The 14979-nt window shown below is 36.1% G+C and overlaps 1 protein-coding gene across 12 annotated transcripts in view; it reads left to right on the forward strand.

Moving 5' to 3' along the window:
• DENND6A (DENN domain containing 6A) overlaps positions 1 to 14979 on the forward strand; it is an 89875-nt gene that overhangs the window by 43183 nt on the left and 31713 nt on the right. For 4 of the 12 annotated variants that reach the window (XM_025456317.3, XM_049098135.1, XM_049098134.1 and 1 more), the window contains exons 2-4: positions 11374 to 11412; positions 11513 to 11555; positions 14544 to 14656. The exons of 1 other annotated variant lie outside the window; for it this stretch is intronic. In XM_025456317.3, the coding sequence (XP_025312102.1) occupies positions 11374 to 11412; positions 11513 to 11555; positions 14544 to 14656 (195 nt within the window). Of the gene's footprint in view, positions 1 to 343; positions 512 to 2646; positions 2735 to 8713; positions 8794 to 11373; positions 11413 to 11512; positions 11556 to 14543; positions 14657 to 14979 lie in introns of those variants that run through there. 7 more of the 12 variants (XM_049098136.1, XM_035703455.2, XM_035703457.2 and 4 more) reach the window with 5 other exon arrangements.

The following is a 14979-nucleotide window of genomic DNA, read 5'->3' on the forward strand; positions in this document are numbered from 1 at the left end:
TAATGGGACAAGAACATTAATGTAGAATTGGGTTGGAGAAGTGACATAGAGTAGCTCCAGCCCCAATTCCTGTAGTGCACAACCATGGAGACTCAAAAGGGAAATTAATTAAAGAATAAGTAAAAGCCAAGTTAGGACTATAATATTCTAGAAGCCACATGTGACCTCACTGTCTTTGAATATTAGGGTTGAAAGAGACATAAAAATCTGTTGTGCCATGACAGAAAGGAACATTTGCAAATTTTAAACAAATGCATAAACAGTGCCACTTGGTAAAGCTTAAATCCTCAACAAAGAGACAGTGTAGCATATCATAGTCTCAGTTGAGAACTGAGACTCCACAGCTGGACTGCCTAGATTTGAGTCTGTGACTTTGGACATGTTAACTTTGCTTGCCTCACACTCCTCTGTAACAGTACCTGCATCATGACATTGCTGTGAGAAGTGAGAATTCGATAAATTAATGTTGGTGAAACATCTGGAACAGTACCTGTGCCTCAGTAAGACTTAGGTGAGTTTGTATTTGGGAAGTCTGGAAATTTCCTTTTTCAGTGGAGAGAGTCCTTAACTTGCTTTGTAAAGGCAAGGCTTCGAATCTTAATTTTCTCATTAGTAAAATGAATTTGAGCTAGTAGAATCTTACTTTTTTTTTTAAGCAGGGAACTTTTTCCCCTGTGTAAATAAAAACTTAATATGAGACCTCAGTGGCTAACCTGGTTGAGATGGGGCCTGTGTGTGTATATTTGGTTGTGGACAACAGGAATTAAGCTATAGCTCAAGCAGAAAAGGAAACGTTGTAAGGCAACAGATTTCTCAAGATATTCAAGGTACAAACCTAGTAGGGCTTCATAAAATGACTACAGCCCTAACTTGGAAGCTTCTTGCTTATGCTCTTGTTTTATGGGATTTTGTTTATGCTTCATGCTCCCTACAACTTATTTCCTTAGCTTCTATAATCTTTATGGTGGAGAAGTTGCCCTTTTCAGCCACTTCAGTGAAGAGAGATGCCCAAGGAAGGTACTCAGGCCTGGTTTGGGGCAAATAATTAGCTGAAGACCTGTAGGTTAGGGGAGTGGTCCATGTTGCAGAAAATGTCTGTTAGACCCTATAAAGGGGACAATGAAAGGTATCTTTTAAGTTGGAAAGAGGTTATAAAAGGTGTTGACAATAGGAGGTGTGCTTAACTTCTTTTCCCACAAAGTGGCCCTGAAGCATCACTGCAGAATCCACGTGCCCTCTGGAACAAAGTTTCAGATCCTGTGGATTTTATAAACTAAATCAGTACCAGCTCTGAAATTACCTGATTATATAGTAAAGCCTTAATCATCTAAATCCAGAATTGCCTCATTTATTCAAGTATTTTTTTCCTTGATTGAGTAATAATATGCTTATTGTTGAAAACTTGGCAGGAAAGAAAATTGTAAATACTGTAGAAAACACAGAAAAAAGTGCTATTAATATTTGACATTTTTGTTAATGCTTTTTCTTTTTTACATAATTTCATATCTGTCAAGAATTAATTTGTTTCTTAAGAAAAGAAACTCTATCAAAATTTTTAAAAAAGATTGATAGTAAAGAGTCTCTTGGAACCCAGTTGCAGGAAGCTGGAATGAACCTCGGGATTTGGAAAGCCCCAGGCTTTTTTGCCTTTTTTTTCTAGAGCTGTGTAGTCTTTTGTCTCTGCTTCTCTTTGCAAGTCTGTTTCATTCTCTGTGCTGAGGCTGGTTTCTTCTGCAAGTTTCATTTTCTGCTCCCCCATTTCTCTTGACTTTGGATTACTGTGGTGCTGATTTTAGCCAAACCTACTCTAGTGTTCTGGAACCAGGCTGAAGCTTAATTCAAATACTGAAGTATCTGATTGGCTCAGCATGGGTCAGGTGCTCCCTCTTGTTCAGTCATCTGTGTTGGGAGACAGAGCTTCAGTGACAGTAGAAGCCACTTGTAAAAGGAGGAGGGGACACTTGCAAAGCATGGGTTGGGCAGCAGTCCCCCAAAACAGGTCTAACTATCAGACTCTGCTTTTATTGATAAATATGTTCATGAATAACTAGCCAGATCATTAAAGACTCTTCATAGAGTTTTTTACACCATAATTTATTTAACCATTTTTCTTAGTTTAGATATTTAGTAATTTACTTTTTCTTTTTTCTTCATAGTGTAGAGAGTTATTTGCTACCAGTATATACATCTTAGAGATGTTTTGAATTTCTGAGACCCTTTAAAGATTTACTTATTTATTTATTTTGGGCAGGGGATATTGGGGAGAGGGGAGGAGCAGAGGGAGAGAGAGAAGCAGACACTGCATTGAGTGTGAAGCCTGACTTGGGGGCTCCATCCTACCATCCTGAGATAATGACCTGAGCTGAAATCAAGCATCCAAATCAGTTGGATGCTTAACCAACTGGGCTACCCTGATACCCTCCCCTTTAAAAAAAAAAAACGACTATTTATTTGGTGGGGGGGGATTTGAAAGCCTTTAAAGTATATGAACTACAAGGTGGAGAGTTTTTATCAAGAAAGAATGCTATATTTTGTTAAATGCTTTTTTTACACCTATTAAGAGGATCATCTGGTTCTTGTCTTTTATTAACAAGGTTTATCACATTGATTGATTTGCAGATATTGAACCGCCCTTGCAGCCCATGAATAAATCCCACTTGGTAGTGGTGAATAATCCTTTTAATGTACTGGTGATGGGCATTAAGGAGGGCAGTGATCATTGAAGTGATGAGAGGTGGGTGTTACATGTAACTGATGAATCACTAAATTCTACACTGCTCTAAAAAAAGTCACATGAATTTATAGAATGTAATAGGAAGTTTACATTTCTGTAATTTGAGGTCAGCTTCTGAACCTTTTAGACCTTGATTTTATAAGAATTGAGGCATCATTGGTAGCTTTCCTTCCTTGAAGGCTTTACCTATCAACTCTTTGGATAATTTCAGTCTAATTAAAAGAGCACAAGGTGTGGGGTTTTGAACATCTGCTAGTTACCTGATTTTTGGCTAGTTTCTTCAGCTTTTTGAGCCTCATTTCTCTCAACTAATAAAGTGGTATAATAATATCCTGAGAGTGTTGTTGGAGGTACTAAGAGAGAGAATGCATGTAGAAATTAATACCTATCGCTTAATGCATGCTCAAATGTTGGTCCCTTATTATAGTTAGTGTCCTTGCACATTCAGTAATCAGTGTAGGACTATTCTTGGCTATTCTCTCACTCCTATTATTTTGCTTTAAATTCATTAAAAAAAAAATCAGTTTTGGATGTGAACCCAAGTATTTAAAGCACTTCCTGGGGGAACACCTAGCTGGCTCAATCACAAGAACATGCAACTCTCGATCTTGGGGTTGAGTTTAAGCCCCATATTGGTTGTAGAGATTACATACATACATACATACATTAAAAAAAGGGGGGGACACCTGGGTGGCTCAGCAGTTGAGCGTCTGCCTTTGGCTCAGGGCATGATCCCAGGATCTGGGATCAAGTCCCATATCGGGCTCCTTGCAGGGAGCCTGCTTCTCCCTCTGCCTGTGTCTCTGCTTCTCTCTTACTCTGTGTCTCTCATGAATAAGTAAATAAAATCTTATAAATAAATAAATAAATAAATAAATACTTAAAAATAAAGCAGTTCCTGGAAATCAAGTTTTTTAGGTTTCATTTTGCTGATAATCTATGAAATAGCACATTTGTATGTATATATAATTTGTATTCCACCTCTTGCTGAAAATAATTTCAGGCCAATTAAATAATCTACAAAAAGGACAGTTTATCATTAATATATTGGGTGAATTGTGATGTTATTTGGATTACTGATCTTCACCCCGCCGCCTCTAAAAAAAAACAAAACAAAACAAATTGAAGATAAAGCTCTGCTGTGGGGTTGAAGGCATACTTATGTGTCATTAAAAAAAAAAAAAAAAAAAACAGGAGAATTGACTCCCCTTTCTTTTTCACTTCTGCTTTTTTCGTCACTGCCTGTTCCCCCTTATCCCTCTAGCAGAGTGGAGCACCTGAGGTAGTCACCACAGTTTGCTTTATTTTAGCAACATTTGTTTATTTTTTTGAGAAAGGTGAAGGCAGTTGTGTGAAGGGTTGTTTGTTTCCTTCTTAAACTGGATGCTCCATAACCTCAGTATTTGATCCTCAGCAAGTTTACTGTTTTAATCAAAATGGCTGTTATGTGTAATTGTATGTTGCTGGACTGTCTGAACTGTCCATTCAGCAGATATTTATTGGACAACTACCATATCTGTACACTGTTGTGTTCTGGAGATAAAGCCTTAATGAACCCTCCCTTCAGTGAGCTTCCAGTTTAGCATAGATGGTAGGCCATTAAACATTGAGGGTTATAACAGGAGGGTTTGCAGGTACTAATAAGGGCCTTTACATTTCCTTGTGAACTTGCAGCATTTCATAGTAGCTTGATGTAGTTATGTGGTTTGAGAGTTAAAGCCTTAGTGATCTCCTGAGTTTAGGCTCCCAGATTTTACAAGGGCTTCTTCAGTGCTGCTAATCTCTGGTTCTATTATGAAATTATATAATCCCAATATGGAGATAATCTGGGATCTTCCCCTCTCCAGTTAATGTGTTTACAAGTGCTTTATGTTTTATATTTACTATGAAGAATTATGTGAAAAATGGACAATTGTATCTAAACTTTACTCTTATTAGCAAGAAATGTTTCACTGTCCGTTCCATGTTCAAACTGATCACATTTTCCAGGAGCATAATTTAGTTTTGATCTTGAATAAGCTGGAATCTTAGACTGAGGCCCAGCCTGTTCTGATACTGTGGTGTCGGGCCATTTTTTCCCACTTGTTAAATTAAACATTTTTACTGCAGCATAACATACATGTAGGAAAGTGTACAAATCTTAAGTTGGGTGAATTTTCACAAAGTAATAATACCATCCACTACCATAGGGATCAAGAAACAGAATTATCACTGCCACGGAAATTTCATTTATGTCCTCTTTCTGTCATGACCCCTTGCCCTTTCTCCCCAGACCCTAGCAACCACTAATCTACCTTCTGTCTCTGTGGATTCTCTTATTCTATACATTTCATACGAATGGAATCATACAACCTGTGGCATTTTTTTTGTCTGACTTCTTTCACTTAGTATATTTTTAGGGTTCTCCATGGTGTGGTACATATCAGTGCTTCATTTCTTTTTATGGATGAATTTTATATCATTAAATGGAAATACAACATTTTGTTTATCCATTCATTATTTGATGGAAATTTGGCTATTATAAATAATGCTACTATGAACATATGTTTATAAATTTTTGTGTGAACTTGGTTTTCTCTTGTCTTGGAGTGAAATTGATGTTTAGTAAGGTAACTATGTTTACTCTTTTGAGAAACTGCTAAACTGTTTTCTAAGGTGGCTGTATTTTCACATTTCTGTTAATAATATATGAGGGTTCTAATTTCTCCATATCTTGTCAGCACTTGTCTTTGTGTGTGTCTTTGATTACAGCCATCCTAGTGGATATGAAGTGGTATCTTATTATAATTTTATTTGCATTTTCCCTAATGACTAATGGTGTTGAGTGGCTTTTCATATACTTACTGGCCATTTGAATATCTTTTTTGGAGAAACATCTAATCAAATTCTTTACTCATTTAAAAATTGGATTATTTGACTTTTTTATTGAATTGTAAGAATTCTTTATATTCTGTACATTAGACCCTTATCAGATACATGATTTGCAAATAGTTCTTTCCATTCTGTGGGTTGTCTTCACTTTTTTGGTAGTGTTCTTTGAAATACAAGGGTTTTGAATTTTGGTAAAGGCCAACTTATGTTTTCCTTGGTTGCTCATCCTGTTATTGTCTAAGAAACCATTTGCTAATCCACAGCTATAAAGATTTATTCCTACATTTTCTTTAAGACATTTGTAGTTTTAAGTATTACACTTAGGTTTTTAATCCACTTTGGGTTACTTTTTTTATATATTGTGAAGTAGAAGTATTATTTTCCTTGAACCTTATTTTGATACAATTTTTGATTTACATAGAGTTATAAAAGTAATTCATTTAGCTTTCTCATAAGTTAACATTTTACATAAACATAGTACAGTAATAAAAACTAAGAATATAATACTGGCATGATACAATTTGCTAAACAGAGTTTATTGGGATTCACCAATTTTTCTACTATTGTGCTTTATCTGTTTCAAGATCCAGTCCAGTTTCCTACATTTCATGTAGGTATCATATCTCTATAGTTCTCTTCTATCCATGGAGCTCTTCAACCTTTTCTTGTCTTTCATGATCTTGATATTTTGGAAGAATACTGTTCATATATTTTGTAGTACGTCTTTCAGTTTTGGTTTTTCTGGTATTTTGTCATGATTAGTCTGAGGTTATGAATTACTGGGAAGAATACCCCAGGTATGATGTGCCCTTTTCAGGCCATCATATCAGGGAGTATAGGATGTTAAAATGTCACATTATTGGTGATTTTAACCTTGATCACTTGATTGAGATGATGTCTGCCATGTTTATCCACTATAAAGTTACTATTTTTCTTGTAATTAATAAGTGTTTATTTTGTTAGATATTGAAACTGTGCAGGATCTTGTTTTCTAAACTTTGCCTGCTAATTCAACATCCGTAAGTGGATCTTACCTACAGTAATTATTATTCTGGTGTTCTCGTAGTGATTTTTTTTCTTTATTCCTTCTATATTTATTAGTTGGAATTCTTTTATGAGGAAGAGTTGTCTCTCTTTCTCATCCATCTGTCCATCTACCTATATCATTATGGATTCAAGGATACTATCTTAACCAGCTTTGAGCATAGATACCTTTTTAGGTTGGCTTCTGTGTTCTTTAATCATGCCCCCTTCCTTTTTTTTTTTTTTAAGCTTTATTTATTTATTTATTCATTCATTCATTCATTCATTCATTCATGAGAGACACAGAGACAGAGAGAGGCAGAGACACAGGCAGAGGGAGGAGCAGGCTCCATGCAGGGAGCTCGATGTGGGATTTGATCCCAGATCTCCAGGATCAGGCCCTGGGCTGAAGGCGGCGCTAAACCGCTGAGCCACCTGGGCTGCCCTCCCCCTTCCTTTTTTTGAACACTTTCTTTCTGGCACTACAAGATGCTCCAGGCTCATCTTGTATTTTTCCTGTCCCACCCTGTAGTCACTACCTCCCTAAGAAGCCCTGTTTCTTTTTATTGCAGAATGGTACTTATCAGTCAGCATCTCAGTATTAGCTGTACTCACTGCTACTGGGGTGTCATTGCTTTATTTATCATATTAAAAAGCCTTTTAAAAGGGGTATTATAGGTGTGCCTGGGTGGCTCAGTCGGTTAAGCATCTGCCTTTGACTTGGGTCATGATCCCACTATTCTGGGATGGAGCCCCATATCTGACTCTCTGCTCAGGAGGAGGTCTGCTTCTCCTTCTCCCTCTGCTATTCATGTTCTCTCTCGCTACTCTCTTAGAAAATGAGATATTGGGACGCCTGGGTGGCTCAGTGGTTGAGCATCTGCTTTCGGTTCAGGGCGTGATCCCCGGGTTCTGGCAATCAAGTCCTGCATCGGGCTCCCTACTGGAACAGGAGCCTGGTTCTCCCTCTGCCTGTGTCTCTGCCCCTCTCTCTGAGTCTCTCATGAATAAATAAAAAATTTAAAAACAAAAAATATTATATTGTTTATAATCTATCTTAAAATATTTTCCAGCCAGTTTGTTAAAATTATGTGGCACATAACCAGTTGAAAAATGTAGACTTTTTTTTTTTTTTTTTTTTTGCTTGTAAACAGTTTCCATTTTCAGTTTGGAATGAATGTTATTGTCTAATCATTAAAGACATAATTTTCTTTTTATATTTTATTTTGGGGGCACCTGAGTGGCTCATTTGGTTAAACATCCAACTCTTGATCTCAGGTTTGTGAGTTTAAGTCCCACATTGGGTTCCATGCTTGGTGTGGAGCCCACTTAAAAAAAAATTAAAAATAACTAAATAAGCTTCTGTTTTTAAGTAATTTCTGCACCCAGTGGTGGGGCTCAGACTTAAAACCACAAAATCAAGAGTTAGATACTCTACAAACTGAGAGCCAGCTAGGGTTAATAGGTTTGGAATTTATCCTCTTTTTAAGGTTTTGATTATGTTTATATGTGAGTTAATGTTTATATACGAGATTAAAGCAGGCCTAGGATGTAGATTCTGCTAGGCCTGAGATGCTGGGTAGAGTGTAATGGAAACAGACACTGAGTGACATGGCAGCTGGTAGGCATCCATTCACAGATAACTGGGATGCATGGCAGGCATGAATTTTTCCCATGTCCAAGTGGTATTAGCAGTAAGTTAACTGGTGTTCCTCATTTTTTTTAATCTGGGACCATAATTACTCCACATAGAGTTGGGAATGTTAGGGTATGCAGGGGTAAGTGGCAGACATACCTTTGAAGAGAATAACCTGATTTAAAACATTTTCAAAATACTACTTTTCAGTATCTATATTAATATTTTTTCCTGTGGTACTTTTTTCCTATTACATCATGATGTGAAATATTTATTCTATGTCATTATTTTTAGGCCTTAATAATGCTATCAAATAAACCTTACTTTTTTCTTGGCTGATTACCTGGCCACCTCTCCCTTGTTTCATATAACATGGAAGATCTTAACATAGGTAACAGAACCAGGGTGACATTAGCTGATGCTCTCTGTCCCCCTTTGATGCCTCCCAGGAATGCCAGTGGCCTGGGGGACAGAGATGCCTGGACTTGAGCTGTGGAGAGAGGAAACTTCAAGCGAGAGGCGTCTCCAGGTACTGGGGCCAATCCACAGTTGATTAATGCCTGTATAGTTATCAGGAGCTAACCAACTAAACTAACACTGATTGCCCAGACTTATATTTATACTTTTTTTTTTTTAACAAGATAAAGTATGTACATAGATAATCTAGTAACTGGCAGTTGGTGCAGTTTGAGATAGATACTTGGCAGTGGTTACTTTTTGTTTTTACGTAGGGAGTTTAATTGAAGTTTTAAAGCTAAGTATGTTTTTTTTTCTATTTTTTGATCTTAAGTACACTGTGGACATGTGCATTCCTATATCATAAAAATACATTATTTCCTTTTGAATATCATATCTATTTCAAAATAAAACACTGGATAATCTTAACAGAATACATTAAAATGAAATTCTAGAATACTGTTTGACAGTCTAACACAGAGTTTTTAAAAGGCAGACTTGATAGGTTATGTAGTTCTTACATCTTTTTAGCTTAAATATATATAGCATGCATAAGTCCTTTAAATATACATACAGATATATACACACATTATATATAAGATACTCATATATATATGGGTAAAACATAACATTTTTTTCTATATTGTCATGCTGGTATTTTAAACCATAGGAAACCAAAGTCTGAACAAACCACTGTGATGTCTTTATGTAATAAAAAAAGGAAATTTTGTATATTTGCTTTTAAGTTTATATTTTAATTGCAGGAAAGAAAAATCTGAAGGGCACTCACATAAAACTCAGAGTCTAATATAAAGCTGTTACAGGCCACTAAATTTTACCAATATGATAACTCCGGGATAACTTATATGTAATGAGATTTTCTTAAAATAGAGCTAAATAGGTTATAATTTGCCATTTTTAAAGGTAACAAGGTAAAATGGTCTCAAGGTGAAGCAAGGGAAATCTATGTACACATAAAGAAGAATTACGTATTATTAAATACTGAGTTGTTGAACTAATTTGAGGATATATCCATTTATTGAAGAAATATTTTTAGTGTTTACTGTGCAGCAGAGAATGCTCTAGGTGTTAAGATGGAGTGATGAACAAAACAGACCAGATTCTTGCCTTCATGAATTGTGGAGACAGGTTACTTTAGATTGGTCAGAACATGGTACAAAACAGAGTAAGTAGAAGGAATATTGACTTTGGTGTCATTCTCTATTCCAGGTATGGTAGGTGGTTTTCATGTAATGTATCAGCTCTCTAGACCCTTCCTGTAGCCCTATATTGAGAAGAATTATATGCCACATCCTAGCTAGCTAGTGGGGAAAGAGGGCTGTGATTGTACAGTAATGATCGCTGCTAAGGATGGAATGAGAATGGTGGCTTGTGTACTTTGGAATCAGGCCTTGGTTCAAGCCCTGCCTCTGGCACTTACTAAACAAGGAAACTTTAGGAGAGTTATTTAAGTACTATGAACTTGTCCCCTCTTCTGTAAATACAAGGAGAATTGACAGAATTATTGTGAAAGTTAAAAATTCCAGAAGGTACTCATTATTATTTCTCCCCATCTTTTTTTCTTACCGTAGTTTTCTTATATATACAATGAGGATATCACTCCTGGCCTTGTCTATTATTGTGAGGGCTAAATAAGTGAAATAAATGTGTGAAACTACTTTAATACAGTTTATAATGTGATATTACTGTATATTATATCTGGAAATGGAAAATTATTAGGCTCTTGGGCAGCTGAGGGAATGGAAGAACTCATGAATTCTTCCAGAAGTGAGAAGTCATGGATCCCCACATTAGCAACCCAACATTAACATAATTTAGCTACTCTTTGTTATTAGCCACTAGCTAACCTGCTGCTTTTAACCTCATTTCTTCTTTATATTCCCCAGAGAGTCTGGATTGGTCCACGTGAGCGTTGTCAGAATTTTCACACCTAGCCACATTTCAGTAGTTGGTTGACTGGCCTGTTGAGTCTTGCTGCCTTTGGGTCTGGTGTTTGCTAGTGCTTGTTTTGACAGGAGCTGTTCTGGCCTATACTTGCTTCCTTTGCAGGGATTGTGGGGAAGGAGTTTCCCTCAGAAGGTGCTCTTGATCACTATAGGCACTAAACTGACCTGTCCTAAGAAAATGCAATGATTATTTAAAGGGGTTGGAGGAAATTAGGATAGATTTTATGGTGGGAGGTGGCCTTTGAGATTTCTTAAACTATGGATAATTATTTTCTCCTTCCAGTTTTTCTTTCAATAAGTAACTGGTGATTTGAATTACTTCTTAGAATTGATTGAAAAATTCATTATTTCTTGAAGTAGATGCCAGCTGATGGATCAAATTCTTTTTAGATTTTAGTGCTCCAAAGAAAACTCAATAAGCTTTGAGTCCTTAGTAAATCAGCTGGTAAATTATTCTTGATAAACCAAGATTTCACCAATCTTTTAGAGGTAACTTTGTGAATTTTTTTTTCCTAATGTAAATCCTACTTAGTTCTTCCAGCTTCTCCCATGTGTCATTATTGAAGTTTGTCAACAATTTCTTAAAACTATTTGACCATAGCCAACTAGTATTAGAAGTACTGCTAATATTTATAATATATACTCAGTATATTTTGTCTAACGAGATTTAATTCTTTTTCTTCCAGGTAATTTATCCTCAACATTCCAAACTTACTGATAAAGAAGTAAGTAAAAATATTGCTCCATATAGTCTGCTATTCTATTTCTCTTTGTTTTTATTGGTGTGTGTGTGTCAGCATATATAGCTTTTGTTTTCTTTTTCAGAAAACCAATATTTGCTATTTGTCTTTTCCAGATTCAAATTCAGGTAACTATTTTTCATGTGGCATTTTTTTTGAATTTTATACTAAGAATATGATCATACTATTAATATGCAAAAGTGGATTGAAATAGAGTATTAGAATGCAAACTCCGTTTCAGCCTAACAAGTCAGTGATGTGATTCTTAGTTTTATGATGCCAGTCATGTCTTTTTTATTTTAGTTGGCTCAACTTTTAAAATAAGTGTTAGGTTGTAATAAGGTAAAACATCAAGGAGCAATAAACTGTTGAAGTAGTGAAGAGATCGAAAACCGGCAACATTGGTATGTCTAGGGATTTATAGAAAGTAGCTTACTTTTAGTTCAAGATTTGGAAGCTTACCCAAGAACTCTGTGAAAGCGGTAAGTTAAAAAAAAAAAAAAACCCACACACAGGGTGAATCTAGTTATGAAGCACGGCCATCAATTACTTGTAATAGTTTGTGTCTGTTAATATAAGTAAAGCATGTGGAATAGTGTGTGGCGTATTGAAAACACCACATAAGTGGTGCAAACTATTATTATTTTAAGCTTGGTTTTGCTGGCCTTTTTCAAACTTGCCCTTTGTGTGGTCCTAATTGTTCAAATCTTTCAGGTTACCTCTTATGTTTCGCTTTCAAAACAGCTTTTCAGGCTTCTAGTGACCAGAACATTTCACATCTTAGACCACACACAGTTAGAACCCTATGAAGCAAAGGCACTCCTTTTCCCTTTTTTTGTCGTTATTTCTAATATCCTGTTAACTTAGTTTAGTTAATCTAAAAGGGGAGATTTGACATTTTAATTTTTGAAAGTATTTTCTCCTTTCCTTATAAATGCTTCCAGGGTTCTTTGCTGTACATTTGCAACTCAGCTTTCAGGAATTATGTAAAAAAGAAATGGTATCTTGTTTTTTTTTTTAAAAAAAAAAAAAAAGCCTTTGAGAAATCCCAGCAGGAGTTTTATTCTAACTTGGAATTATTGGAATCTCTTAATATGTTTGCCTATTATTGAAATAATGACAGAGAAGTCCTATAGGATCTTCCGTCATTTCCTTACAAAGTCTACCCATGCAGTTCTGAGTGTAGTGAGTGTTGGATTGGACTTTCAGGACTCAGGGCAATCTGAGTTATAGGCTATAGGCATTACAAAATGAACTGACGTTATGTGATTGGAGTCACAGGTGTATTCCACTGCACACCCTTCTCTTTAAGATCACAGCTGGGTTTCATGGCTCTCTTTTTTACCTCTCTGCATGATCTTCAAGGCTAAGAAGCTAATTCCATGGTGTTTGAATAGCCTTTTTTATTTTTAGTTTTGTAGTCAGTGTCTTCCTATGTCCCTTTCTTATTAGAAGTTAGACTCAAGTGTAAACCCATGTAAATCAGAATTTGTTCAATATTTTAGGCACTTGAGTGGTGTACAGATGTTTTATAATGCCTTTCTTACGAGTTGCACATCAGATGAAGTAGGGTTTGTTTTATTTAAAGTATGGTTGATGTTTAGAAGTAACATGGACAAAAGGTCTTAAAAACAGACACCTTGGGATCCCTGGGTGGCGCAGCGGTTTGGCGCCTGCCTTTGGCCCAGGGTGCGATCCTGGAGACCCGGGATCGAATCCCACATCGGGCTCCCGGTGCTTGGAGCCTGCTTCTCCTTCTGCCTGTGTCTCTGCCTCTCTCTCTCTCTCTCTCCGTGTGACTATCATGAATAAATAAATTAAAAAAAACAAACAAACAAACAGACACCTTGCCATCTTAGAAGATGATTTTTTTTTTTTTTAAGATTTTATTTACTCATGAGAAACAGGAGAGAGAGGGAGGCAGAGACACAGGCAGAGGGAGAAGCAGGCTCCATGCAGGGAGCCTGACACGGGACTCGATCCCGGGTCCCCAGGATCACGCCCTGGGCCGAAGGCGGTGCTAAACCGCTGAGCCACCCAGGCTACCCTTTAGAAGATGAACATTAATCTAGACAGCAATAGGCTGTGAGTTTTATATGTATTTGAGAGTACTAGTCTCAGTTGTGATTATCCAGCCAATTTGTTTCACTTATATGTTTATAAAATGCATGTTGGGATTCCTGGGCCAACTTTGAAGTGGATTTAATTTTTTCCCAAAATAGCTTTTATTGTTATGTAAGGAAATCCAGGCACAGTAGAGCAATCTTTAGGAAAGAATCATAGTCTAAGTTTTGTTTCCATGGTGCACACTTAAAGTAAAAATGGTTTTTCGTAATTATGGCCAGTTTAGGTGAAGTTTACATGTCTTAAGAGGTTTCTAGAAATGATTGATGTTTAAAAACATTAGTCAAAAACTTTTCAAGTTAAAATTAGAAAAATAGTGAATCTATTACTTGGGCACTTCCTGAGTCTCCTGTATTATGTCTTCTTAAAAAACCTTCTCATTGTACAATATAAAACATATACAAGGTCTAGAAATAGAATATTGCCAGTGCCTTACAAGCCCCCTCCTGTCCCCTCCTAAGCACTGTTTTCCATCCTCCTCCAAGTGCAACCACAATCCTGATTCTTAGAGTGATTGTCTTGCCTTTCTTTATACTTTTATCACCCAACTATGCATCTCTAAACAATATAGTTTAGTTTTGCCTACCTTAAAAGGAAAAAAAAAAAAAAAAGAAAACAACACTACATAATCGATTTAAACAGGATATGTTCTTTTGTATTTGGCTTCTTTTTCTTATTATTATGTTTGTGAGTCAACATTACATACAAACAGTTTAAAATTTTTTTAATTACGTGGGAAAAATGGAAAGGAAAAAATAGTAAAGAGACCTAGAGTTAAGATGTGTGTTTTGCTGGTGGCTTTGCCTCTAACCAGCAAAGATGGCTTTGGACAAGTCACTTGAACTTTCAGGATCTCCTGTTTCTATGCTAAAACAGAATAGAATGAGTTTAAATAGTTAACAAGACTTTTTTAGCTCTAACATTTGGTGAATCTGGATGAAGAAATGTTATACTATGCTATTCTTAATTACTTTCATTTTTGTTTTCATTAGGTTGTCTTGGAGATACCCAGTTTTGTTTTAGGTTTCGACAATCTTCTGGGAGAAGGGTGTCACTGCATTGTCTCCTGGATCATTATGACAAAGATTTACCAGTTTACTTAAAGGTTGGAAAAGTAGTAATAGAAAAATGTCCATGTGAGAGAAAACTTTAGAACTCAGCTACCTCTTATGGCATTCAGAAGGATTTTGCTTTTGTGTTATTACTGTATTTTACTGCTAAATTTCGTGAGTCTATTTCATAAGGATTCAGCATGTGTGACAGTAAGAGACTTTATAAAGTTACAGTTCTTAAAACACACAGTACGGTTATGATCTATAGAAATTGATTACAATGTTGAGGTAATTTTCTTCCATTTGTGTTAACTCTTTGTTTAGATCTGGAGTTAGGGTGGTACTATACCAATAAATGTCACTCAGAGTTGAAGAT

The sequence above is a fragment of the Canis lupus genome, chromosome 20 (assembly GCF_003254725.2).
Source record: "Canis lupus dingo isolate Sandy chromosome 20, ASM325472v2, whole genome shotgun sequence".
Classification (NCBI taxonomy): domain Eukaryota; kingdom Metazoa; phylum Chordata; class Mammalia; order Carnivora; family Canidae; genus Canis; species Canis lupus.